Here is a 25,452-nt window from a genome sequence, read left to right as displayed (position 1 = left end):
ACAAAAGTAGGATATTATAGAGAGACAGGTTTTATTATTGGCAATTGGAATGACCAACTAAAGTAAGCTGAAAGTTTTAGAAACCACATTTAGGCCGGTGACAGCCTTTATTTTTTTGTTGTTTTTTAAATTTTTTATTGAAATATAGTTGAGTTACAATGTTGCATTAATTTCTGCTGTACAGCAAAGTGACACCATTATACACATATATACATTCTTTTTTACATTCTTTTCCATTATGTTTTATCCCAGGTTATTGAATATAGTTCCCTGTTTTGTATAGTGGGACCTTGTTGTTTATCCTTTATGTAATAGTTTACATCTGTTAACCCCAAACTCCCAATCCTTCCCTCCCGCACTCCCCCCTCTTCCTTGGCAACCACAAGTCTGTTCTGTATGTCTGTGAGTCTGTTTCTGTTGTGTAGCTAAGTTCATTTGTGCCATATTTTAGATTCCACATATAAGTGATATCATATGGTATCTGTCTTTCTGACTCACTTCACTTAGTGTGATAATCGCTAGGTCCATCCATGTTGCTGCAAGTGGCATTTCATTCTTTTTTATGGCTGAGTAATATTCCATTGTGTATATGTACCACATCTTCTTTATCCATTCATCTGTCAGTGGACATTCAGGTTGTTTCCATGTCTTGACTATTGTAAATAGTGCTGCTATGAACATAGAGGTGCATGTATCTTTTTTTTTTTTGTGTGGTACACGGGCCTCTCACTGTTGTGGCTCCTATTGCTGAGCACAGGCTCCGGACGTGCAAGCTCAGCAACCATGGCTCACGGGCCCAGCCGCTCCACAGCATGTGGGATCTTCCCGGACCGGGGCACGAACCCGTGTCCCCTGCATCGGCAGGCAGACTCTCAACCACTGCGCCACCAGGGAAGCCCCACATGTATCTTTTTGAATTATAGTTTTGTCCAGATATATGCCCAGGAGTGGGATTGCTGGATCATACAGTAACTCTATTTTTAGTTTTTTGAGGAACCTCCATACTGTTTTCCATAGTGGCTGCACCAACTTACATTCCCATCAACAGTGTTTCAGCATTCTCTTTTCTCCACACCCTCTCCAGCATTTATCATTTGCAGATTTTTTAATGATGGCCATTCTGACCAGTATGAGGTAGTACCTCACTGTAGTTTTGATTTGTATTTCTCTAATAGTTAGTGATGTTGAGCATCTTTTCCTGTGCCTATTGGCCATCTGTATGTCTTTGGAGAAATGTCTATTTAGGTCTTCTGCCCATTTTTCGATTGGGTTGTTTGTTTTTTTGTTGTTGAGTTGTATGAGCTGTTTGTATATTTTGGAAATTAAGCCCTTGTCAGTCACATTGTTTGCAAATATTTTCTCCCATTCTGTAGGTTGTTTTTTTGTTTTGTTTATGGTTTCTTTTGCTATGCAAAAGCTTGTAAGTTTGATTAGGTCCCATTTGTTTATTTTTGTGTTTATTTCTTTTGCCTTGGGAGACTGACCTAAGAAAACATTGGTATGATTTATGTCATAGAATGTTTTGCCTGTGTTCTCCTCTAGGAGTTTTATGGTGTCTTGTTTTATATTTAAGTCTTTAAGCCATTTTGAGTCTATTTTTTTGCATGGTGTGAAGGTGCATTCTAGCTTCATTGATTTACATGCAGCTGTCCAGCTTTCCCAGCACCACTTGCTGAAGAGACTTTTCCCATTTTATTGATATATTCTTGCCTCCTTGTTGAAGATTAATTAACCATAGTGTGTAGGGTTGTTTTTTTTTTTTTCTGGTGGTGGTGGCTTATGGGATCTTAGTTCCCAGATCAGGGATTGAACCCTGGCCCCTGTCAGGGAAAGTGAGGAGTCCTAACCACTCGACTGCCAGGGAATTGGGTAAGTGTGTAGATTTATTTCTGGGCTCTATTCTATTCCATTGATCCGTATTCTGTTTTTGTGCCAATACTATGCTGTTTTGATGACTGTAGCTTTGTAGTATAGTCCGAGGTTTGGGAGGGTTATGCCTCCAGGCAAGTGAGAGCCTTTAAACAGACAGTGGGTTAGCTTCTAGTGCCCAGGGTATAGGAAAACACAAACTCTGACAATAAGTTAAGGAATATCTATTAAGTGCTTCCTATGTGTGAGAAATTTCACTATGGTTGAAAAATATTTTGAGTTTTTTTTTTAGATACTGTGAAAAACATAAGAAAAATTATTCTTTGATTGGGCCAGCAGGGCCATGCCTGTGGGTTGGGGAGTAAGAATGTGTCTGGGAGCCGAAAAGCAGCAGCCTGAGGCCAGGCAGAGGCCAGCCTGCTGTGGGGCTCTTGCTGCTTTTCCCCAGGCAGGAGTGGAGGCCAGCCCACCACCATGGGCACATGGGAAATCAACACAGAGTAGATGGTAAACATTCTAGACTCAGTAAGGCTTTTAGAAAGCCCTTGTAGACTTTACTATTGTTGATTTTTCTTTTCATTCCATGGCTACATCTTTCCTCATTTGACAACATTTACTGTTTTCTTGAGTATTAAAGTTCTACATACTTAAGGTAGAAAATGTGTAAAAAGTATAAAATAAGAAAAGAAAATATGGATAACTCAGTCTTATCACTGAGTTAACCACTTTTAGCATATTTTGCTTCTGCCCTTTTTCTATACCTCGTTTCTTTATTATAGTCATCCAAAATTGGGGAAAATGCCAAATATAGTTTTATAGGTTTGGGCTTTGTCATTTAATATGATTGAGTGACATGGGAATGGTCTCACAACATGATAATCTTCAAAACTGTGATACTTTGGGAATTCCCTGGCAGTCCAGTGGTTAGGACTCCGTGATTCCACTGCAGGGGGCATGGATTCAATCCCTGGTCAGGGAACTAAGATCCCACAAGTGGTGCGGTGTGGCAAAAAAAAAAAACCAAACAACTGTGATACTTTAATGATTGCATAATACATGGTGGTATGGATTTCCATCTCTGATTTAACTGTTACTCCCTCAGTGTCAGACATTGGGTTTATCACTGTTGCAGGTAACTTTAAAGGAAGCCCTCTTTGTGGATCATCCTTTATCCAGACGTGATTGTCTCCCTGTGGGGGACCTACAGGTGGAATACTGGGTGGAGGGGTGTGAATTTCCAGGGTGTTGCTGTGTGTGTGACAGTTATGTCACTTTGCACCCCCTGCCATGTGCAGGTGTGTTTCTCTTGCTGCACTTCTACCAACACTGAGCACTATACTGACTTTTGATACTAAAACACGTTGCTTTGCTTTGATTTACCTTTTTAAAGTACTAATGAGGTTAAAAGTTTTTCAGTTGTTTTATTGGGTATTTTTAAGAATCTAAGTTGTTTGTTCATTTCCGCATTTTTTTCTTAGCTTAAAGAGATCTTTTATAAGGTAAATAACTTTTTAAATTTTTATTGATTCTCTTTCTCAGTTTGTCGCTTCGGTGATTTCCTTTTTTTTTTTTTTTTTCTTTTTTAATATTGAGAAAGTCTGTTCCTATTCCAAGTTAATACAAAGTTTTTTACCTATATGTTTCTTCTTCTGTGTGCTTTTTTTTTTTACTTTTTTTAATCCATCTGGATTTATCTGGAATGTAATATTCAATGAGACTCTCAATTGATTTTCTTCCAAATACTTAGCTGGTTTTCCAAAACCATCTGTTAATAACTCATTTCTCATTAGTTTATTATGCTGCATTTATTATATTAAAAAATACATGTGTGTGTATAATTTTTAGGGTTGTCTGTTCTCTTTCGCTGATCTGTTTGATGCTTGCATCAGTACTCTGGTAATTACTTGTATTATTCTTTTTCAAAACAATGTCTTATCCATTCTTGTTTGCTTATTCTTCCAAATTGTGGCAATGTTGGTGGTAATAAGTAATGGTGGTGGTAAACAGTTACTGAGTTCAAATTATGCTCCAGACACTAACTCATTTAATCCTCAGGACAACACTGTCACTGTTTTCCTGTTTTACAGATGAGGAAACTGAGGCATAGAATAGAAAGTAATTTGCCCAATGACAAACAGCTTATAAGCAGCAGTACTGGTATGAACTGTAATCTGTTACAAAAAGTCTTGTATGAAGTGACTGGAATTATACAAAAATGTAGTTATTATGATATAAAGAACATCCTAATCTTCCAGACAATCTTCATTCTCTACAGCCAAAAACAGAGTCTCTCTCTCTTTCCGTTTCTTTTTTAAAATTTTTTTGTAAGGTTATTTGTAGATCTTTTGTATTTTCTGATGCTGCTGTAATTAAGATTGCTTTTTCAGTTTTCTAATGATCAAGGCTGTTAGGATAACACTGGCCTTTTGCATAATGGTCTTTTTGACAGCCACCTTGAATGCTTTATTAGAATTTGATGCAATATAGGGTTTAACATTTTGTTGGTTCCCGGTGTATCTCCTACTCACACAAAACAATAACAGCAGGTTATAAGGTTGTGAAGAATAAGAGACATCTACTCAAAGCCTTATTTTTTAGGGTGAACAGTGTCATTTTTTATAAAGATCCATGGAAGGGATAATGAGCTAGAACCAGAATACCCAATGAAAATCCACACGCTTTGTTGCGTTTTTCTGTTTTGTTCAAAATAATGGCTTTCAGTGCATATTCTTTTTGAGAGCAGGATCTGCTTTTGATTCTGAAAGAAGAATCTGCTTCATATCTTTGAAACTTCATTTGAAGGTGCGAGATCAACTGTCCAGGGAAAGGTTCTTTTATTTAATCCCTTGACCTGGAAAGGCCACTTAGTATTTCAGGCCACTGAGCTTTAGAAAGAATTTAGAAAAATCGAGTCAGGAGCCGTTCTTGAAAGGCTGACAAGAGCCCAAGCACTGCTTTAGAATTTCCTTCACTGTTAGCAAGCCTGGCATTTGTTTCTTGGTTCTGCCCCACTTTCTGTTTCTGTACCTCACGATCACACATACGTATTACAAGATCAGCAAGGGGAATTAGAAGCTATCTGGTGCAGATATGAAAAGTTATAATTTTTCAGTAAAAGCATTCCTGCAGTGAATCAAAATAGGAAGAAGAACTGCAAGCATCGTATAAGGTTGGCTCCTTAGTTCACCGTGCAGCCTTTGTCGTGGCCGCCCTCCCGGTGATCTCCCGGGTTCCACCAGGCAGCTGGGCCGCTCATCACTTCCCACTTCTGGCCGTGGTGCAGTTCTGTGCAGTTAGATGCCAAGCTGGCTGCTGCCCTGGGTTTCCTTTCCTTCCCGTGACTCTTCCTGCAGCCCCTCCCAAGAAGCATGGGGAAGTCACGTGCTCTGGAAGTGTGCCTGGAGAAGGATGTGTGCGACTGGCCTTTCTTTCTCCCTCTGACCACCCGCTCTGCCCTTCCTCCTGGCCCCCGTCCTGTGCACATCGGTCTGAAGCCCTGTGTGCCGTCAGAAGGAAGCTCTCATGCCAGGAGTTGGTGCTTTTCTTGAATCTGATACTGAGAAAGTATGCATGTGAATGTTTTCTTTTTTTTGTATTGAGTCTTAACTTTTAAAAACTTTATTTGGATATAATTTTACTCTTAGAGAACCTTGTAAAGATAAGGATAGTACAAGACCCCCTGTGGACTTGGTATCCAGAGTCACCTATTTTTAACATTTGCCCTATTTATTCCCTCTCTCTTCTTGTGTGTGTGTGTGTCTGTATGTTTGTATAAACATATAAATTGGGGGAGGAACATTTGAGAGTATGTTGTAATCATCACAGTACCTAAGTCCTAAACGTGCAGTATTTTTTCCGAAGCGTAAGGATATGCTGTTACATAATCGGCACAGTTGTCAACCTCAGTCAGTTTACTGAGAAAATCCTCTGATCTAACCTACCCCTCATATGCTGCTTTTATCAATTGACTTAACAGTGTTGTTCGTAACATTTCTTTTCCTTCAATCTAGAGCCAGGTATTACGTTTAGTTGTCATATCTTGATAGCCTCCTCTAATGTGGAACATTTCCACAGTCATTTTTTTTGTCCTTTGTGACACTGACATTTTTGAACAGTACAGTTCTATTTTAATAGGATGTTCCTCTTTTGGGGTTTTCTGATGGTTCCTTGTGATGAGGTTCAGCTGGAATTCTATAGTGTGTGGTGATGCATCCTTCTTGGCCTCTCATCTGGAGGTACGTGATGGTTGGTGATGTTAATTTGATTACCCGATCAAGGAATTGACCAATTTCTCCCCTGTATGTTTATTCTTTTCTTCCTTTGAACTAATAGCTGTGAGTAGGGAGCTGTTTTATGACCATGCACATCCTTCTCATCAAAATTTCTCCCAGTTAATTTTTCTAATTTTTTATACACTTTATTAGGTTATCTTAAGATAATAACTTTCTCTTGAGACTTCAACTGGAAAGCAAATTTAGCTACCCCCTTTTGAAATACTTTCTATAGCAAGGTGAAACAAACATAAAATCACTGTACATTCAAAAACTGAACAAAACAAACCCATAAAGATTGATTTTTCCCTTGATCTAAGCTGTACTCCTCTCTTTGTATCCATTTACCTCATTAGTTAGAAAAAAAGTCATCACCATTTCACTGTAGCAAAAATTATCAACTTTATCTCTTTCAGACAATTTCTAATAGAAGGTTATCAGGCATCAAAAATACCAAACTTTTATCGAAAGCTTAAGTAGTGATTAAAATTTTTACTAAGCAATTGAAATTTTAAAAAAACAGTTATTGTAAACATTGTCAGCTGATAAGGAGGATTTAGAAGGTAGTACAGGCATACCTCGTTGTCTTGTGCTTTGCAGATACTGCGTTTTTTTACAAATTGAAGGTTTGTGGCCTCTAAGCGTTCAAGTGAAAGGAAGAGTTGCACGTCTTTTCACTTTTCAAAAGCTGGAAATGATTAAGCTCAGCGAGGAAGGCACATTGAAAGTCGAGACAGGCAGAAAGCTAGGCCTCCTGTGCCAGTTAGCCAAGCTGTGAATGCAAAGGAAAAGTTCTCGAAGGAAATTAAAAGTGAACACACAAACGATAAGAAAGCAAAGCAACCTTACTGCTGATAGGAAGAAAGTTTTAGTGTTTGGAGAGAGGATCAAAACAGTGACAACATTCCCTTAAGCCAGAGCATAATCCAGAGCAAAGCCCTAACTCTCTTCAGTTCTGTGAGTGTTGAGAGAGGTGAGAAAACCGAAGAAGAAGAGCTTGAAGCCAGCAGAGGTTGGTTCATGAGGTTTGAGGAAAGAAGCTGTCTCCATAACATGAAAGTACAGGGTAAAGCCCCAGGTGCTGATGCACAAGCTATAGCAAGTTCTCCAGAAGGTCTAGCTAATTCATGAAGGTGGCTACGGCAAACAACAGATTTTCAATGTAGAAGAAACAGCCTTCTATTGGAAGAAGATGCCATCTAGGACTTTCATAGCTGGAGAGGAGAAGTCAGTGCCTGGCTTCAAAGCTTCAAAGGACAGGCTGACTCTCTTGGTAGGGGCCAGTGCAGCTGGTGACTTGAAGTTGAAGCTAGTGTTTATTTACCATTCTGAAAATCCTAGAGCCCTTAAGAATTATGCTAAATCTACTCTTCCTGTGCTCTGTACATGGAATAACAAAGCCTGGGTGACAGCACATCTGTTGACAACATACTTTACTGAATATATGAAGCCCACTGCTGAGACCTACTGCTCAGAAAAAAAGATTCCTTTCAGAATTGACAATGCACCTGGTCACCCAAGAGCTCTGATGGAGAAGCCGGAGATTCTTGTTTTTTTCATGCCTGCTCAGAAAACATCCATTCTACAGCCCATGGATCAAAGAGCAACTTCAACTTTTAGGTCTTATTATTTAAGGAATATATTTTGTAAGGCTGTAGCTGCAGAGATAGTGATTCTTCTGATGGATCTGGGCAAAGTCAACTGAAAACCTCCTGGAAAGGATTCACCATTCTAGATGCTATTAAGAATGTTCATGATTCATGGGAAGAGGTCAAAATATCAACATTAACAGGAATTTGAAGTTGCTTCCAATCCTCATGGATGACTTTGAGGGGTTCAAGATTTCAGTGGATGATCCAGTGATTCCACTTTTGGAGGTTTATCCTAATGAGAGAGTCAAATGTGTGTATAAGGATATTCTGTGCAGCGTTTTAATAAAAGCCATAATATTGAAAAAAAAAAAGACCTCAGTGGAGGAAGTAACCACAGATGTGGTGGAAACAGCAAGAGAACTAGAAGTGGAGCCTGAAGATGGGACTAAATTGCTGCCATCTCAGGATAAAACTTTAATGGATGAGGAGTTGTTTCTTATGGATGAGCAAAAAAAGAGGTTTCTTGAGATGGAATCTCCTCCTGGTGAAGGTGCTATGAAGATTGTTGACATGACAACAAAGATTTAGGGTATTCCATAAATTTAGTCGATAAAGCAGTAGCAGGGTTTGAGAGGATTGACTCCAATTTTGAAAGAAGGTCTGTGGGTAGAATGCTGTCAAACAGCATTGCCTGCTGCAGAGAAATCGTCATGAAAGTAGGAGCCAATCAATGCGACAGACTTCATTGTTGTCTTATTTTAAGACATTGTCATGGCCACCCCACCCTTCAGCAAAGATTACAACTTGCCAAAAGCTCAGATGATGGTTAGCAGTTTTTAGTAACAAAGTATTTTTTAATTAAGGTACGTACATCGTTCTTTTAGACATAATGCGATTGCACACTTTTTAGATGCACCAAGAAACTAAAAAATTCATGTGACTCACCTTAGTGTGATACTGGCTTTATTCTGGGTGCCTGGAAGCGAACTCCGCGTCTCGTCGAGGTAAGCCTGTGCATATTGGGATACCTGCTCCTGTCTTCTCTACTGTGTGCAAAGAGATGAGCTCCTGGCAGAGGGTGGAGGCCCCTTCACCTGCAGGGCACGTCTGCCAACTAAAGTAGGCCATTCTCTGTACGTAATAAAATGAGGTTGGTGATATTATTGCTCTGGGACCCCAAATATGTAGGTTTTTTTGAGTAATTGAAAGTAATATAATTAATCCAAAAAAATTAGCGTTTTTGTGGCTATACCTCTGTAGGGCCCTAGAAACTAAGGCACTCTTCCTTCTCTCATTGGCAAGAAAAGTGGTTTCTTCATGGTTAGATGACTTTCTGAGACTCAGTTCTTTCCTTATTTCATGTGGAAACTGTGCAGATGGAATTGCCTATGGCGGGTGGCAGAGGCCATGGAGTTGGGTGATATTGGGTCAGCCTCCCAGCCCTGTCCCTTGGGAGCTCGGGGACTGGATGAGTCACTTACCCCCTGGCTTCCCTTCCTTAGTTGTAGAGCAGAGATGTCGATGTCTGCTACGTGAAGTTATTAGGACTGAAGGCGATCATGCTTGTAAAGTGTTAGTCCTGGCTGCTAGGAGGTGCAGAGCATAGGGATAGTTATGGTTGCTTTTCTTGAGAAGTTGAGGGAGGTGATGGGCGCAGTACCTTGGGAGGACGTCACACCAACAGTCTGATTTGTGTTCACTGGGAACCAGGGCCCGTCGTGGGACCCACGAGCCCAAACATCTTGTCTGGTCCCACGGCGCTGGGATCACGAGGGGGACTGGGTTCTTAATCCCCCTGGGCTGACAGCCAGCAGATGCTGTTTCAGCCTCAGGGTCCTTCTTGTAGCTTGGAAGGTGCCAAGGCACTCTGTGGTCAGGTGCTGGTGTGGAGCCGGGGGAGGCCCATGGGGACATCCAGGAAGAGCCTCAGCGCCAGCCTCCGGCATGTGGGTGGGAGCAGCTCTGCCCCACCTGTGCTTAGTGCTGCGGGGCGCACAGAGCCATCTAAACGTCTCGTCCTGGCCACCAGCCTGGGGTTTTACTCCCTGGCGACATGCAGTCAACATGCCACCAGACTGCCGAGGGATCCTGAAACTTTAAAGCTTGGAATAAACACACATAAAAGTCTAATTGGAGCCCTGCCTTATAGCTAATAACTCAAGAGGGTCGAGGAACTTGCTCGGCCTTGGCTGCTGTTTGCACCATTTGCCTTTCCAGCTTCCCCAGAACTTGTGGCTATTCAGGGGGCAGGGCTCCAGTTCTGTTGACTGCCTTCTGGCCGACGGCCGCCTGGTTCCCTCCCATCACTTTTGAGACTTGCTGTCCCAGGAAGGCGAGCTCAGAAGCCAGTCTGTGTCTGATGCTTAAAAAAAAAACAAATGGCAACCTTAACACCACTGGAAATATGTATTATTTAAATGATTCAGAATAAGGCAAAGGCAACTTTAATTAGCTTTTTTTTCGTTCAGTATTTTGGTTGAAGGAAATTGCTTATTTTATGTTTACATTTTCTTTGTATCCTTAAAAGTACACATAAGGATTAAACAAAGGACCAAAAGAATCACACTGTTTTTCAGCTCTCCAGCAAAGCTGATACAGAGGTATTTCATTGTCGCTCTAAATTGATTTACTCTTTCTGGAAAGCAAGCTAGCTGAGTCTAACCAAAGCTATAAAATTATTCATAACTTCTCTCACTCCTGGCTGATCAACTTTAGGACTCTATCCCAAGAAAATATCTTCTCCCTCAGAACCAACATAGGGACTGAAATATGCTTTGCACAGAGAAGGTTTTCCCACTCTTTGTGACAGTGAAAATGTGTAACGAGCTGAAATGCAAGAATAAGAGCAGAGCATGGGGATTGGCACAGAGGACCGCAGTGATGCCGCCTGAGTTGTCTTCTGCGGGGAGGGGATGCCCGGAGAACGGCTGCTCCCCATAGGGTGTGCTCAGTGCTTTTAACCACGTGGCCCAGAGCCACCCAGAGTCCTCCACGGGCTCCTTACTCCATACCCACGGCTGGAACCCACAGCCGGAAATGGGGAAGCTGGAGCCAGGCTACTGATGGTTTTCAAACCTGGGCCCTAGTGCTGTATCCCTGTGTCTTCATCAACTCAGAAGAGCATTTAGAATAATGGAAACGGGGTGAATGGTCACTGGGGTTTTTTTTTGTTTCCTTTTAAAATTGAAACAATTTCTTTCCATATAGAAAGGAAACAATTCTGAACATAATCGTAGTTCTTTTATTAAGCTCGTTCATATATGTTCATGTGTTATTCAGAAAAACAGGCTGACTGTTTACAGGTGTCTGAGTGGCTTAGCCTCTGATATCTGTCTCAACTGAGTGCAAATAACTCAATTTTTCATTAAAAATCCCAGCCTTTTTGAGATTCCTATAGTTTCTGGTTAAAGAAAGTCCCTAATTCTGGACAGAATGGGGATTTTATATAAGCTAAGGTTTTAAAATGAGCATTTCCAGTTGGTAGAAAATAACGTCTACATGTGTGTCCGGAAGTTTAAATGATGTAGGTGAGCTCTCATTGGTGAACGTTGTAGAGAAAGGCAGGTGGGTGGCTGTGGAGCCGTGTGCTTTATCGTGGACCTGCTCACGTGTACCTGACTGCCCGCGTACGTGCACCCACTGAACACAGAGCCATGGGTGCTCACGCATGCTTTGATATTGTTTCTCTCGGAACTAACCGCTTTCAAAACTGTCGTTCTGATGTGCTGGAGTGGAGTTCTGTTTGCTGTTTAGATTGTAGCCTCCGGAAAGACAGCGTCCACAGGTATTCATAGTCTCTGGGGGCAGCAAAATGCCCCAGACACTCCTTACTCAGAGGCAGGTCAGTTGCGATGGCTCGCTGTTGTGGGAGTGTCTGTTTTTATGCTGACACACGGGTGGCCGATATCTGTTTTCTTTCTCCCCAATTTGGCGTTCTTTTCTTTTGGCTGCGTTGGGTCTTTGTTGCTGCGCGTGGGCTTTCTCTAGTTGCAGCGAGTGGGGGCTGCTCTTCGTTGCGGTGCGCAGGCTTCTCATCGCGGTGGCTTCTCTTGTTGCAGAGCGTGGGCTCTAGGCACGCAGGCTCAGTAGTTGTGGTGCACGGGCTCAGTAGTTGTGGCTCGCGGGCTCTAGAGTGCAGGCTCAGTAGTTGTGGCTCACGGGCTTAGTTGCTCCGCGGCATGTGGGATCTTCCCAGACCAGGGCTCGAACCCGTGTCCCCTGCATCGGCAGGTGGATTCTTAACCACTGCACCACCAGGGAAGCCCTGGCATTCATTTTTTGAAGAAACTGTTGAAATAGCAACTGACCCCTCACTCTCCCTCGCTTAGCCGCCCTGCCAGTGCAGGGCCACATCAGCTGCTTCAGCCCAGCTTTGCGCTGTTCAACTCCATGGGAAGGAAGAAGATGAATACAGCATCATCTCTGCTTCTAGCGGGGAGATGGGGTAGCTATGTGTATACAAACGCACGCAGGTACACTCAGAGGTGAACGTGAAGTGCCTTAGCAACACAGAAGTTTGAGTGCTTGTTTAGACCTCTCTCGCATGACTACAGTGGGCCCCTTCCTGGTCTTTCTGCCAATAAAAGGAGTGGAAAAATATGTTATATGTATTTGATAGTAAGCAGGAGAATTAAAAGAGTACCACTTCTTACAGAAAAGTTTGAAAACCACTGCTCTAAGGCTTCCCTCCAATCCCATGTCTGTTCCGAAAGAAGTCTCCCCTGTCTTCCTGAGTCCACACACTGAGCAGCTTTTCAATCACAATGTGTGATCCTGACTTTGAGTCTCAGCCTTTGGACAGCATCCCACTCCTCTGTGCACCATACGAGGCTCCAGGATCTGCCCTCAGCCCCATCTGTCACTGGTCACCACATGCACGCCACCCATGGCCACACTGTGTAAGAGCTTTGGTATTTAGAACTGGAGCAAAATCTAGCTTAACTTAGCCATTCATTCTGAGAATGTATTGATGTTAGTATTTAAGGAATCTGAGAACTTACAGTGAAAAGTACTTTGTAAATCAGCTTTACATACCGTTTTCAAAATAATCATTTATATAAAGATATAGAAATGTATTTGTCACTCAGCATTCACTGAAGTGCTTATTGTATGTTCTATTGTGTCCCTGCTGTGGAAAAACTACTCAAAGGCCTATCAGCTTTCTCTGGGAAGGCTTTCTAGAGAGGACATGTGTATTAGTTCCCTGATGCTGTGTAACAAATTACCCCAAGATCTAGCAGTTTAAAACAACGAACACTTATGATCTCACAGTTCCCCTGGATCAGGAATCCAGGAACGGCTTTGCTGAATGGTTCAGGCTCAGGGTCTCTCAGGAGGCTGCAGTGCCCTGAGGCTTCCAAGTTCACGGTCATGGTTGCTGGGAGGCCTCAGATCCTCCCTGGCTGTTGACATGAGGCCTCAGTTCCTTATCACCTGGACCTCACCATCAGCTGCCTGCGTGTCCTCACAACATGGCAGGCATCTTCCCTGCGAGCAGGTGATCCAGGATAGGTGGATGGATGGATGGATGGATGGATGGATGGGTAGATGGATGGATGGATGGATGAGTGGATGGATGGATGGATGGATGGATGGGTGGATGGATGGATGGATGGATGGGTGGATGGATGGATGGAGATTGAGACCAAGGCAGAAACAGCAGTCTTTTTTGCGTGCTGTCATTCTCTGGTGATCACACAGACCCACCCTGGTACCGTGGGGAGGGGTCTGCACAGGGTGCACGTCCCAGGAGCTGGGAGTCATGAGGACTCTTGGAAGCTGGCTGCCCCACTTCTTCCTAGAGGGGTCTTCAAGGATGTAGTAGAAGTGCATTAGTATAAAGTCACTAGCAGGGGAAGCTGAGATTAAAGGGCACAACGTGCTCACTTTTTTTTTTTTTTTAAACCAGGACTCCTTCTCTTTTGATTTTCATTCCTTTCCACCGACCCTTGTAGCACAGATTGGGAAATACACAGGCAAATGGCCGCAGCGGTCCCCTCCTCCCAGCAGACAGGCAATCGTACAACTCAAAATCGAAAAAACTGATAAGGGCTCCCAGGCCTGCTGCCTCAGTTCTTTTAAGCCTGCTTATTTCTTGGGTGTATATAAATATAAAGCTTGGTTATTATCAGGACCATTCTAGAAGAGTGGAAATTGCCAGGGAAACTGGCTGCTCAGGGAACTGAGTTTTCTGGGTGCTGTGGTCTCCAAGGGAACTCCCCTGGATTTTCCTGCCAGTTGATTGCTCTGGGTGGACGGAGAGACGGCCTCCTGCTTCCCAAAGTGGGGCTGCCTTTCCTGCTCTGACGGTCAGTCGGTGAGTGGTAGGGCAGGGCGACCCCTGGGCCCGTTGCCTCATGTGACCCGGTGTCCCAGTTAGTGTCTCTCTCATCCTCAGGCAGGTCCCAGAGGTGACCCGGGGCAGAGCGTGTGTGTCATCGACGAGGTGGGGAAGATGGAGCTCTTCAGTCAGCCGTTCATCCAGGCCGTTCGCCAGGTGCTGTCCGCCCCGGGGACTGTCGTCCTTGGCACCATCCCAGTACCCAAAGGAAAACCGCTGGCCCTCGTGGAAGAGATAAGAACCCGAAACGACATTAAGGTGTTCAGCGTGAGTACCCCCGGGCCTCTCTACCCGCAGGCGTGGAGCGGGTGCCCTGAAACAGCACATGGCTCTAGATACACCTTTGGCTTTGAGTTAGTGGTATTTTTTCCTCTCGTGGCAGAATATAGGTGAGTTATAGAAGCGAAGTTATACCTCTGCTGGATGCCAAAGCAGATGTGCCTACGGGGAGCCGCCTGAGGCATCTGCCCCTCCTGCGGTGCCCTCCTCACCAGGCGCCGGGGCCTTGCCAACATCAGCACCCGGGCAGCAGTGCTCTGGGTCTGAGTGCATCTCCCCCCCGGGGCGATGAGGGTACAGAGGCGAATAAGTGCCGTCTCATGTTAAAGGTTTTTCCCTTTGAAACTGGCCGCCTCCTGCTTGTGGGGAGAACCTGTGGCTACAGTTTGAAGCACCGTCTCCAGATGCTGTAGAGTAGCACCGCCCAGAGAAGTTTCCACTAGGGTGGAAATGTGCTGTCTGCACTGTGCGGTGCCGTGGCCATTAGCCACATGGGACTATTTATATTTAAATTAAACTGAATTAAATTAGAGAAATCTTTGCCTCAATCACACTGGCCACATGTCAGGTACCCAGCTGGTAAGACACCCTGCACGGAACGGATGAATCTGGCTCTGGGCGCGGCCCAGGACCTGTCTTCGCCAGCCCTCAGGGGCTCTGGGGCCCCTGCAGTGGGAGGAGCCCTGGGGCGGAGCACGTGTGGAGGGTGAGTAGGTCAGGGGGCAGCATCTGAGCCAGTTGTCGGGGACTCTGGTGGCACTGCTGGCACTTTGCCCACAGACTTGCTTTTCTCTCCCGCCGTCTCTCTGTGCCCCTCTTTGTCAGGCACTGTCCTCCCTGTGCCGCCTCGGTTGGTTTGCATCAGTGCGGCCACATCACTCTGCTTGTCCCTGTCTGCCACCCCCCTGCTGGCACCAGGTGAAACAGTGGGGCTGGCAGGGCCACTTCTATGGGAGGGCCGGGCGTGTGCTCTAGCTGCAGAGAGCCAGTGAGCGCCTCACACCGCTGGTTACTTGTCCCCAGGGCCGGCTGGCCCCAGGGGACATCCACATGTTGTCACCCAAGTGTCCAGGGTACCTTTGGGGCAGTAGAGAGCCGTTAGGGTTATTAGACCAGCCAGACTTGGAGAAATCTGTTTGTGCGTTGTTTTATTCATTTATTCTCTCACTTGGTAAATATGTATTGAGCGTCTCCTATGCGCTCGGCCTCTCACTAAGTCTTGGTGATGAACAAGACAGACCAAGTCTTTGTCCTCATGGAGCTGACATTCTAATGGAGGGGCTAGATAAGAGAAACGTAAGCAAGCATTTAGGCAATTTCAGATATGGATAAATGCAAAGAAGGTAAATGCAACACCAGGGCACTGTGGTCACTGGGGACTGGCGGTAGGGGAGGGAGGTGGCAAACAGGGGAGGCCTGAGAGCCAGGCAGGGTCACTTCCTCAGTGGACATGGGCCTTGTCTGCAGAGTTGTATGTTACCACCTCTATCTGTTATTTCACATGGCTTCCGTGTTAGAGTTTTGGGTTGTGATTGTCGAGTTTCTGTGGAAATAGAGACAATGAATAATGAGAGATCATGAAAAACAATTAGTCTTCAGGTCAGACAGCTTCCAGGCTGGAGGGCTGGGGAAGCGCTGATGCTAAAGTCCAAGGCCCGGCTGTCTCTGCAGACTAATAACCCGACAGTGGGATTGCGGTTGACTCTTACGTCCAGAAACCAGTGCTGTATATTAAGACAACACCACATTTTCACTTCTCTAAGCTAGGAGGTTATTCTCTAGGCAAGGTAATCCTGGCTCCTCATGATGTAAAGTGATTAGCTTCTGGTTAATTCTGTAAGCGACCCCATTATTCTTGTCTTTCTTGTGTTCCTCTGGGGCTCATGTGATCTTTCGGTGCATATTTTATAAAGGAAGAATCTTATTTTCCTTATCTGCAAATTTAGAGGCTGGATTAGGTGCTTCTTTGGTCCTTTCCCTTTCTAATATGCAGCAAAGTTACCTGAATTCATTTTTGAGAGCATCCTTTGCATCCGACACTTAGTCCATGGTACAAGCACACGTGAGGTGTATTCCCTTCCCTCAAGAAAAACAGACCAAGGGACAGTCCAAATCTGGAGGTGGGAAGAGAGATTTGTGTGAACAGGAGTAGGGAGAGTTGTCCGGAAGGAAGTGGTTCTTGGCTGGGTTTTTGAAGGGGGAAGTGGGGAAACGAAGGAACCTTCCAGATCAGGATTATGTTATGTAAAATGCGGAGGGCAGCTTCCCTGTGCTGACAGATGATGTGGAGATGGGACTGAAGTCATGATATTGGGAAAGTATTCACAATAACTCAAAAGTTATTCACATTATCTAGACTGTTCTTCTTAACAGGGCCAGGTAAACAGAGCCTTACTTTTCAGAAAAACCCCCGAGGACACTTCCAGTCCTAGACAAAATGGAATAGACACACTGCTCCCTGTCCCTCCTCCTAAGTCAGATAAAAACCTTGGACGTTGTACGTAAAACAGACATAAGAAGACCTGAATGGTAGAGGGAAGAAGGCACACTGGCCAGGGACCTCAGGACCCCAGGAACAGCATGAGAGACACAATTGGAAATCACTTGTCATGCAAAGAACCAGGAACATCAGCCAGAGTGAGAGAAACAGCGACATGCCAACAGTAAGACGTCATAGATGTTGGAACTATAGGGCAGAGATTTTCAAACAGCCATCGTAAAAATGCCTCAGTGAGCAATTACAAACCCACTGGAAACAAATGAAAAATAGAAATTCTCGGCCAAGAAATTGAAAGTTTCAACAAAGATACAGAAGCTGTAAGGAAGAATGAAATGAGCATTTTAGAATGTAAAATACAGTAACTGAACGCCAAAGTCCGTGGGTAGACCCACCAGCAGAATGGAGATGACAGAGGATGGAATCAGTGAACCTGAGGGTGAAATAGTAGAAATTGCCCAAGAAAGAGCAGACTAAAAAAATAAAATCCAGGGCCACGGGGACCTGTGGAATTCAGTAATATAGAAACTTCTATCCTGGTGCAGGTTCAGGCGTTGAAGCTTCCCTTCCTGAAAATTATGTTTCCCTCTCAGAAGTTTGGTTAAATGTTTTCCTCATTTCTTCTGTAGTTTAATGCCAAGTGTAGCCACTGAAAACTGTTTTAAATTTATTTCAATATTAGGTTATGGGAGACCACATGTCAGAAAACATTTAACGGTAATGTCAGTGCTGCAGAGACGAGAGGTGAAGACCTTCACGGGTCCAGATTCTGAGCAAGAGCTCTCGTACTGCTTTCATCCTTGTCTGACTTACAGCATGAAAAAATATGTCTCTCCCTGCCAGTCACTTCTAACAAAAAAATGTGAGTTTGGTCATGTTGGTGGCATTTCCAAAGCATATTTCACTTGACTTCCTGTGAAATCTCTCCTTCATGGAGATGCTGGAGAATGTTGTCCGCTGAGGGGACAGGAGAGAGGAGAGATGCCCAGAGTCTCAGGAACAGGGATTGAGCTGCCAGGGTGGCCACCAGTCCTGGGGCACCTGGGGGAGGTGCTGAGGTCCATCAGTGCATCAGGGACGTCACGGCAGCCAGGTCATCAGTGAGAGCTGGCAGGCCTTGTCCGAGGTTGTTCGGTTAGTAGGGGTACAGCCAGGATTCAGACCTCGGTCTGTGGACTCCCAAGCCTGAGCGTTACTGTAGCCCTGATGTGTGTTACCTTCGTGGGTAGGGGTGGTTCAGATGATTTAAAATCTAAGATCCCTGGAAAGTACTTGGTCTTTCTACTTTAGAAAAATGTTACTGTAACTAAAATCTGTTCTACTGTTCTGAATTCAGAGCCGCTTAAACTTGTTTTTGTCCATAAAGTAGTTTTTCTTCTTTTAGTTTTTGCCTGTGGATTGCAAGATCACAAGAAAAATGGGAACTAGGTCCCAGCTTCCCTCCAATTTGGAAATTTTTAGACCTCCTCTTACTCTTCCTGGCCATGGGTTTTTTTTAACCAAGCAGGGTATAAACCATTTTCATCTCACCAGGAATTTGATGCTGTTTCTGGGTCACAGACTCCTGTAGGTACAGGAATGAGCATACACCTGCCAACCTTTAGGTCAAAAGTCAGTAGGCAGGGTTTTCTGTAGAAATTAACAAGCTAATCCTAAAATTCATATGGAAATTCAAAGGACCCAGCTCAAACAATCATTAAATGTTGGAAGACTCATACTTCCTGATTTCAAAACTTACTGCAAAGCTACAGGAATCAAAACAGTGTGGTGCTGGCACAGGGACAGACACGTAGATTGTCAGAATAGAGTTGAAAGTCCAAAAATAAACCCTTGCATCTGTGATCAACTGATTTTTAACAAGAGTGCCAGGACAAGTTAATGAAGAAAAAATTGTTTTTCAGCAAAAGGTGCTGGAAAACTGGACATCCACATCCAAAAGAATGAAGCCAGACCCTTACCTCACATCAGACACAAAAATTAACTCAAAACAGACCATAGATCTACATGTAAGAATGAAACTATAGAACTCTTAGAAGAAAATATAGGAGTAAATCTCTGTAAAATTGGGTTAGGCAGAGTCTTATTTGTTACAACACCAAAAGCACAAGTGATGAGAGAAAAGTAGATAAAGTGAACTTCACCAAAATTTAAAATTTTTGTGCTTCAAAAGACACTGTCAAGAAAGTAAAATGACAACCCACAGGATGGGAAAAACTATTTAAGAATCATATATCTGATAAGGGACTTCGTGTATCCCAGAATACATAGAGAACTCTTACAACTCAATAATAAAACAACAAATAAACCAATTTAAAAAGGAGCAAAGAATCTGAAAAGGAGTTTCTCCAAAGATAGACAAATAGTCGATAAGCACATGAAAATATGTTGTAACACCATTAGTTTTTAGGGCAGTGCAAACCAAAACCACAGTGAGCTAGCATTGCACATTGCTGGGATGGCTATAATGAAATTAAGGGAAAGAAATGGAAAATAGTGTCGGTGAGGATGTGGAGAAATTGGAGGCCTCATACCCTGCTGCTGGGACTGTAAAAATGCAGCAGTTTGTCAAAAAGGTAGACGTGGGATTACCCTATAACCCAGCAATTCCACTTCTAAGTGTGTGCCCAAAAGAATTGAAAACGTGTGTTCAAACAAAAACTTGTACACTGGTGTTCATAGCAGCCCTATTCATAACAGCCAAAAAGTGACAACCCAAATGTCCATCAACTGATGAACAAACAAACAAGATGTGGTGTACACACACGATGGGGCATCACTGGACAGTAAGGGGGAATGACGTGGTGACGTATGCTCAATGTGGAGGAGTTTACGTCACGTGACACTAAGGGAAGGAAGCCTGTCACAGAGGATTCCACACTGTATGATTCCATTCTGCACAAAATGTCCAGAATAGGCAAATCTATAGACAAAAAAATAGACTCGTGGTCGCCAACACCTGGGGGGAAGGAGTGAGTGTAGTGATTGAGAGTGAGGGTAATTGGGGGCGGGCAGGGAGGGCGTGATGAAAATACTCCAAATAGATAGTGCTGATGATTGCACGACTGTGAATCTACTAAAAGCCACCGAATTCTGCCCGAGGTTGAATTTTTTGGTATATGAATTATAGCTCAGTAAAGCTACGCTGTACACTCACACAGAATTCAGGACACCCAAACAAAGAACCATCACCTCTCCTTCCTCCTCCCGAGAGAAGTGGCGTTGCCACGGAAACAAAGAACCATCGCCCCTCCTGCCGCCTCCCCAGAGAAGCGGCGTTGCCATGGAAACATAGTCCCATCCCTGCCATGGGCACTGGGTTCCCGAAAACCCCACTGGCAAAATAATTCTTGGTTTAGAGCCTTTAAACTTCAAGGGAAAGTAGGGTTAGAGGGTTTGAGTTCATGAATGAGCCTATTTTTAGGTTCAATAAAATGAAATGGAGACAATATGAGACGGAGAGACTAGTAATACTTTTGTTATATGTTAATGTATAATAATGAGCATTGCCAAATTAATTTCTTTTTTCAATCCCCTGCTTATTTAAAACTTGTCAGGGTACCTCCCACACAGTTTCAAGGAAATGTATGTGGTTTTGTTTTGCTTTCTTGCACATAGTGTATACATGAATAGGCATTTTTTTCCCCTGCCTATTCCTCTGTCCATATATATGTTCACAGCCTTCCTGACGTTATGGCGCCCAAGTCGTTGACTGGTAGGCCAGTCTTAGGCCCTTCCCTGGTCCCAGGAGGCTCAGAGCAACTCAGATGCCTAATAGGCCAGAGTCTTCATAATCTGTATTGAACCTCTCAGCTCTATTTCAAAGACCCTCCTCTGCTTAGAATATAATAAGCATTGATAGAGCACCCACCCTGTGCTAGACGCAGGAGGAATGTGACACAGCCCCGTCACCCTGGAACTCGTGGTCCAATTTTCTAGGGGCCCGAGGCCGGACCCCTTCTGCAGCCCTGGGCAGGGCACGGTGGGAGGAGAGGGCGAGGACGCCAGGGTCCTTTCTGCAGTCGTCCTCACCTCCTTTTCCCTCCCAGCCCCCAATGCCCTCTTCTCGTTAGCCTCTCAGGAAAGGCTTTCTGCAACCGGAAGTCTGGGGGTAGAATAAAAAGTAGACCAGAATTCTCCCGAAAGGAGAGAGTCCCTGAGTTGACAGATGATGCTGTGCTTGTTCTCGCACTTGAGAGTTTGTCTTGGGTGGACAAGGAACATGATAACACTGAAAACGGTTTCACATAAAGATCTTACTGCATAATTTTCAGAAATCATCTTAGAAAAATCAAAGGGGGTGGCGGAATATTAGTATTCTGTTCATCGGTTTTTAGTGAGAAGTCATCCTCAGAATGTGTCTTTTCTAGTTTTTATTGTTTGTTCTTTTTCTATGCAAGGCTTGGAGACATTCTTTGCGCGTTGGGGGTGGGTGGACCCTGTCCCTGCTGCAGCCCCCAGCTCCCGGAGGACGGTGGGCGGGGCTCCAGCAGGACACCTGCGTGACAGCGGAACTGTGGCCCTGCAGCTTGGCGGTGCTCTCTGGGGCTCTTCTTTTATCATCTCTGAGCCTCCCGCCTGTTAAATCCTGCTTCTCTGCAGGCCTCCGCTGGGCCACTTGAACAGCCTGCACCGAGGACCGGGGTCTTGGGTAGCGGGGTTTCCACCTCATCACCCTTCACTTCCCTTCATCCCCCCGCCCCAGCCATCCTTTCCGAGGGCTGAGGGCTTCAAAGACTGGAAGTGAAGCCTTAGTGATGACGCAGGGGAAGAAATCCTACCAGCAGCCTGCTGACCCTGTTTCTTCACGTGTCTCATCGCACCAGCTTCGGTTTACACTTGAACGACGTGAGAAGTGTCCAGTGCGGACCTGCTGACCCCCGGTGCCTGAGATCCACCAGCGGCGGCTCCTCTGGAGCTGGATGGAGGGGCCGGGGCCTCCTTGGGGACGCCCGAGGGAGCGGGCCTGGCCCCTCCTCCCCCCACCCCCGCTGCCACCGTTGCCCCTGTTCTTCTTCCCTCTTGGGTGCCCTCTCTCTCCTCCTCTCCCAGCTCAGCATCTCACCCTCTCTCTCACGTGTGTAAAGGGGGCGGTGAAATGTCCCCGTCAGAGGAGGTGGCCCTTCTGGGCCCGCAGTGAACCCTCAGGGACCCTGACGGCAGAGCCTCGGGGACTCCTCGTGAGGCCAGGGCGGAGGCGGGGGCTGAGGGCCCGCGTGTCCTCCCGCCCTCTCTGTGTGCCACTCCACCCCGCTCCTCCGTCCACGGCGGGGGCTCCCTCGGGTGCTCTCCACAAGAATGGGCTCGGGCCAGTGTAAGCCAGAATGGCGACGAAGCCTCACGCGGCTGGGCAGTTTGTCATCAAGGCGAAGACGGGGCGGATGGTCCTCCTTTCGGTGGAGCCAGGGCTGCCGGGGGTCCGGTGGGCGGCGTCCTCGGACACCACCGTCAGGGGCCAGGCCTCCGCCGCCTGGCTCCGTCCTTTCGGGACTCAGACGGTCAGGAGGTCCCCGGGGCCGTGGGCAGCTCTGGCGCGGCAGAGGCGCCGCGCTCTTGCAAGAAGGATGTGGGATGCAGGGGCCCCAGGCGGTGAGGTCCACCGCGTGTTTCCTCCAGACGCGCGTTCACCTCCCGTGCCGGGGCCCCTGCCCCCCGCGGGGGGGGAGGGCCTGTAGTGGGACCAGGCCCGTCTCCTCTCGGAGACCACGCACCCCGACCTGCTCAAGGCTTTCCGGCCGCACGCACCTCCTCTCCGCGTGATTCTCTGCTCGGCCCTTCTCTCTGCCGGTGCCCTTCTCCCGGCGTCCACCTGTCGGATGCAGCTCGGGCATAACCGCCTGCGGAAGCCTTTCCCGGCCCCCCAGCTCCCCGTGCCTTCCAGACTCTCTTAGGGACCCTCTGCAACTCTGCTCTCACTGCTGCCCACGTCTGCCCCCCGTCTGGTCTGCGGGCCTCATGAGGTCAAGGTCCTGGTCTGAGTCTCGCCATCCCCAGCACCTTGCCCACCAGCAGAGCGCGCTGAATGTTGTGCGGGCCGCCGAGGAAGGCACTGGTGATGGGAGAGAGGTGGCCCCCCCGTGCTTGGGGCGCAGCCCCCACCCAGCTCCCTGGGGGCGTCTGGATGCTCGAGTTGTACTCCGTGGGCCTGTGGTAGTGACAGAAAGAAAAATATAACAGATCATCGGAGAGAGCTTCAATAAACTTAGTTTTGTTTGTTTTTGTAACTGTTGATTATAGAGGTAGCACACCGGGATGCAGGGGCCTGTGTTCTAGTCTGCACTGCGCCCCCGCTACCTCTGAGATCCAGGAAAAGCCCTGCTCTTCTCTGGGCTTCTGCTTCCTCATCATTCAGATACAGGGTTGACTGGTGTCAGGGGTTTCTTGCAACGTGCAGATTTGCTAAGCTCACGGAGGGGTGAGTAGATTACTGACCTTCAGAGCATCCCAGAATCCTGGCTGTGACCCAGCGCCAGTGGGGCCGCTCTCAGTGGGCCCACCTGGAGGGCCGGTGCCCACCTGAAGCACAGGTTCTCCTGGCTTCACTCAGGTATCCTTCTGTCCAGGTCAGGCTGAGCTCAGGGGCCATGTCCCAGCCTTCATTCCCATCATCCCTCCCAGGATTCAATTCATAGCCCTTTTCCAGTTAAAAATCCTTCCGTCATCAAAACCCACTTTCATTGTTTGAGCTGCAGCTTCACAGAAGCTGGTGGTGGGATTCGAGTGCACCGGCCCGGTTTTCAGAGTGCTCTGGAGGACCTGGGCCTCCTCCCTTGGTCGTACCTCACCTGCGTCACACTTTCTAAAACACACCTCACCTTTCAGGCTCTTCTTTTAGAATATTACCTGGCAGAGTAGGTAATTGAAGGAAAAGAAAGGGACTCTGAAGCCTGCTTTCTTGCTTCTTCCCACAGGTCACCAAAGAAAACAGAAACCACCTTCTGCCAGAGATTGTGACGTGTGTGCAGAATGGCCGGAAGTGAAGACGACTTGTCGCTGCTTTTCTGCGCGTGAACACATCGCTTGGAGAGGAGCCTGAGTTCCCTGCCTGTCCAGGTTTTTGGCCTTTGGGTTTATGAAATCTTGGAGGCTTTGCCAAAGAAAGCCTGACAGCTGTTTTCCATAAAATGTTTAAAAGATCAAATTAGCCTTAATGCTGGATTGACTTTACAAGATTAACAATCCACTGTGGCTTATTTATGCTGAGAGATTTCTGTTTGTTTCCTCTTGCAGTTGTGCATATGATTTGGGTAAAATATGCAATGAGAAATGGTTTTCGGAGTATTAGATGGAATTTGCCCCCATTGATGGAAGTTTATAAATGTGTTCAGGGAAGGGGGAGAAGAGAGTTCACTGCCTAATCAGTTTTGCATGTCAGGAAAATTATATCCCTCTCCAGGAGCAGCTGAAGTCTCCTGCAACTTAGAGTGATAACAGTTACTTGATTTTTAAAAAATCCGTATTTCAAGAAAAGCCATTTTCGGTCCTCCCCCTCCCCATCTCTTATTGTTTATCTGTTTGCTTATTGCTTAATAAAATAAAGGTAGATGTGATGATCGCACGCATGTGGGTCCTTGCGTGGGAGGGACGAGCAGTCAGTAGAAATGTTGGTAGCGCTGGGTACCCAGCAGGGCTTCAGATCAGAGCTGCACTTTGGCCCCGTTCATTTAGACAAGTTCACAAACCTTCCTGGGCCCTGTTTCCCTCCCAGAAAAGAGGGAAGTGAGTGCTGTCAAGGGAAGGCGTCGCCACAGCCTGAAGGAAACCACCCTCAGGCGTCCTCGTGATCCCCTGGGGAGCGCCTGGGGCCGGGCTGCGGGGAAGATGGTGCAGAGAGAGAAGGTGCAGCCCGGGCAGGGCCCCGTGGGACAGACCACTAAAGCCCCAGAGCTCACAGAGGGTAACAGCTGCCCTCCCAGGGGTTGATGGTACACAATGACGATAACCAGTTCAGTGTCTTTAGGCCAGTTTTGGTGAAGACCTATGAATTACCAGGATGTTTTTAGCCTTAGCTACAAACCCAGCTGGTGCTAATGCCGGGTGTGCCCTTGAATGTGACCTCTGACCAGTCCGGGCATCTGTGGAGCGAGGTGCCCCGTGAGCTGGGCCCTGGGGCAGCGGACAGTGCAGGAAGCAAGTCAGAAAGAGAAAGACAAATACCGTATGCTAACACATATATATGGAATCTAAAAAAAAAAAAGGTTCTGAAGAACCTAGGGACAGGACACACACAGTATTTTTAAAAATGGGGTTTTTTTGGCCAAGCCGAGGGGCATGTGGGATCTTAGTTCCCTGACCAGGGATCGAACCTGGGGCCCTAACCACTGGACCGCCAGGGAAGTCCCCCAAATGGTTTCTTTTCTTCTCTGCATCGGCAGGTGTCAGGGAGATGGTCCTTTAAAGTCACGGACTGTCACCTCTCTGACTGTGGTGTCTGAGAGGAAGAGGGCACCGTCAAGCCGTAAGTGCGTCAGGTGCGGGGCGGGGAGCAATGGTAGCCCAGGAAAGTGGGGTGGGCCTCGCCACCTCCTTCTCCATCTGTCTCCGTGTTCGTAGAATGAATGCTGTGTCTGGGAAGACCGCGTGGGAGTAGGGGTGCTGGGGGCAGCT

The 25,452-nt window shown here is 46.2% G+C and overlaps 1 protein-coding gene across 2 annotated transcripts in view; it reads left to right on the top strand.

Moving 5' to 3' along the window:
* Window positions 1-24,403, top strand: part of NTPCR (nucleoside-triphosphatase, cancer-related) — a 43,537-nt gene extending 19,134 nt beyond the window's left edge. The window contains exons 4-5 of one of the 2 annotated variants that reach the window (XM_079698956.1): window positions 14,130-14,339; window positions 23,757-24,403. In XM_079698956.1, coding sequence (XP_079555082.1) covers window positions 14,130-14,339; window positions 23,757-23,825 — 279 coding nt within the window. In that variant the 3' untranslated portion in view covers window positions 23,826-24,403. The remainder of the gene's footprint in view (window positions 1-14,129; window positions 14,340-23,756) is intronic. The other variant, XM_079698957.1, reaches the window with a different exon arrangement.
* The last annotated feature ends 1,049 nt before the right edge of the window (window positions 24,404-25,452 follow it).

This window comes from Hyperoodon ampullatus (assembly GCF_949752795.1).
Source record: "Hyperoodon ampullatus genome assembly, chromosome: 1".
Classification (NCBI taxonomy): Eukaryota; Metazoa; Chordata; class Mammalia; order Artiodactyla; family Ziphiidae; genus Hyperoodon; species Hyperoodon ampullatus.
The sequence above is the reverse complement of the archived record's forward strand: the minus strand, read 5'-3'. Positions and strand labels throughout refer to the sequence as shown.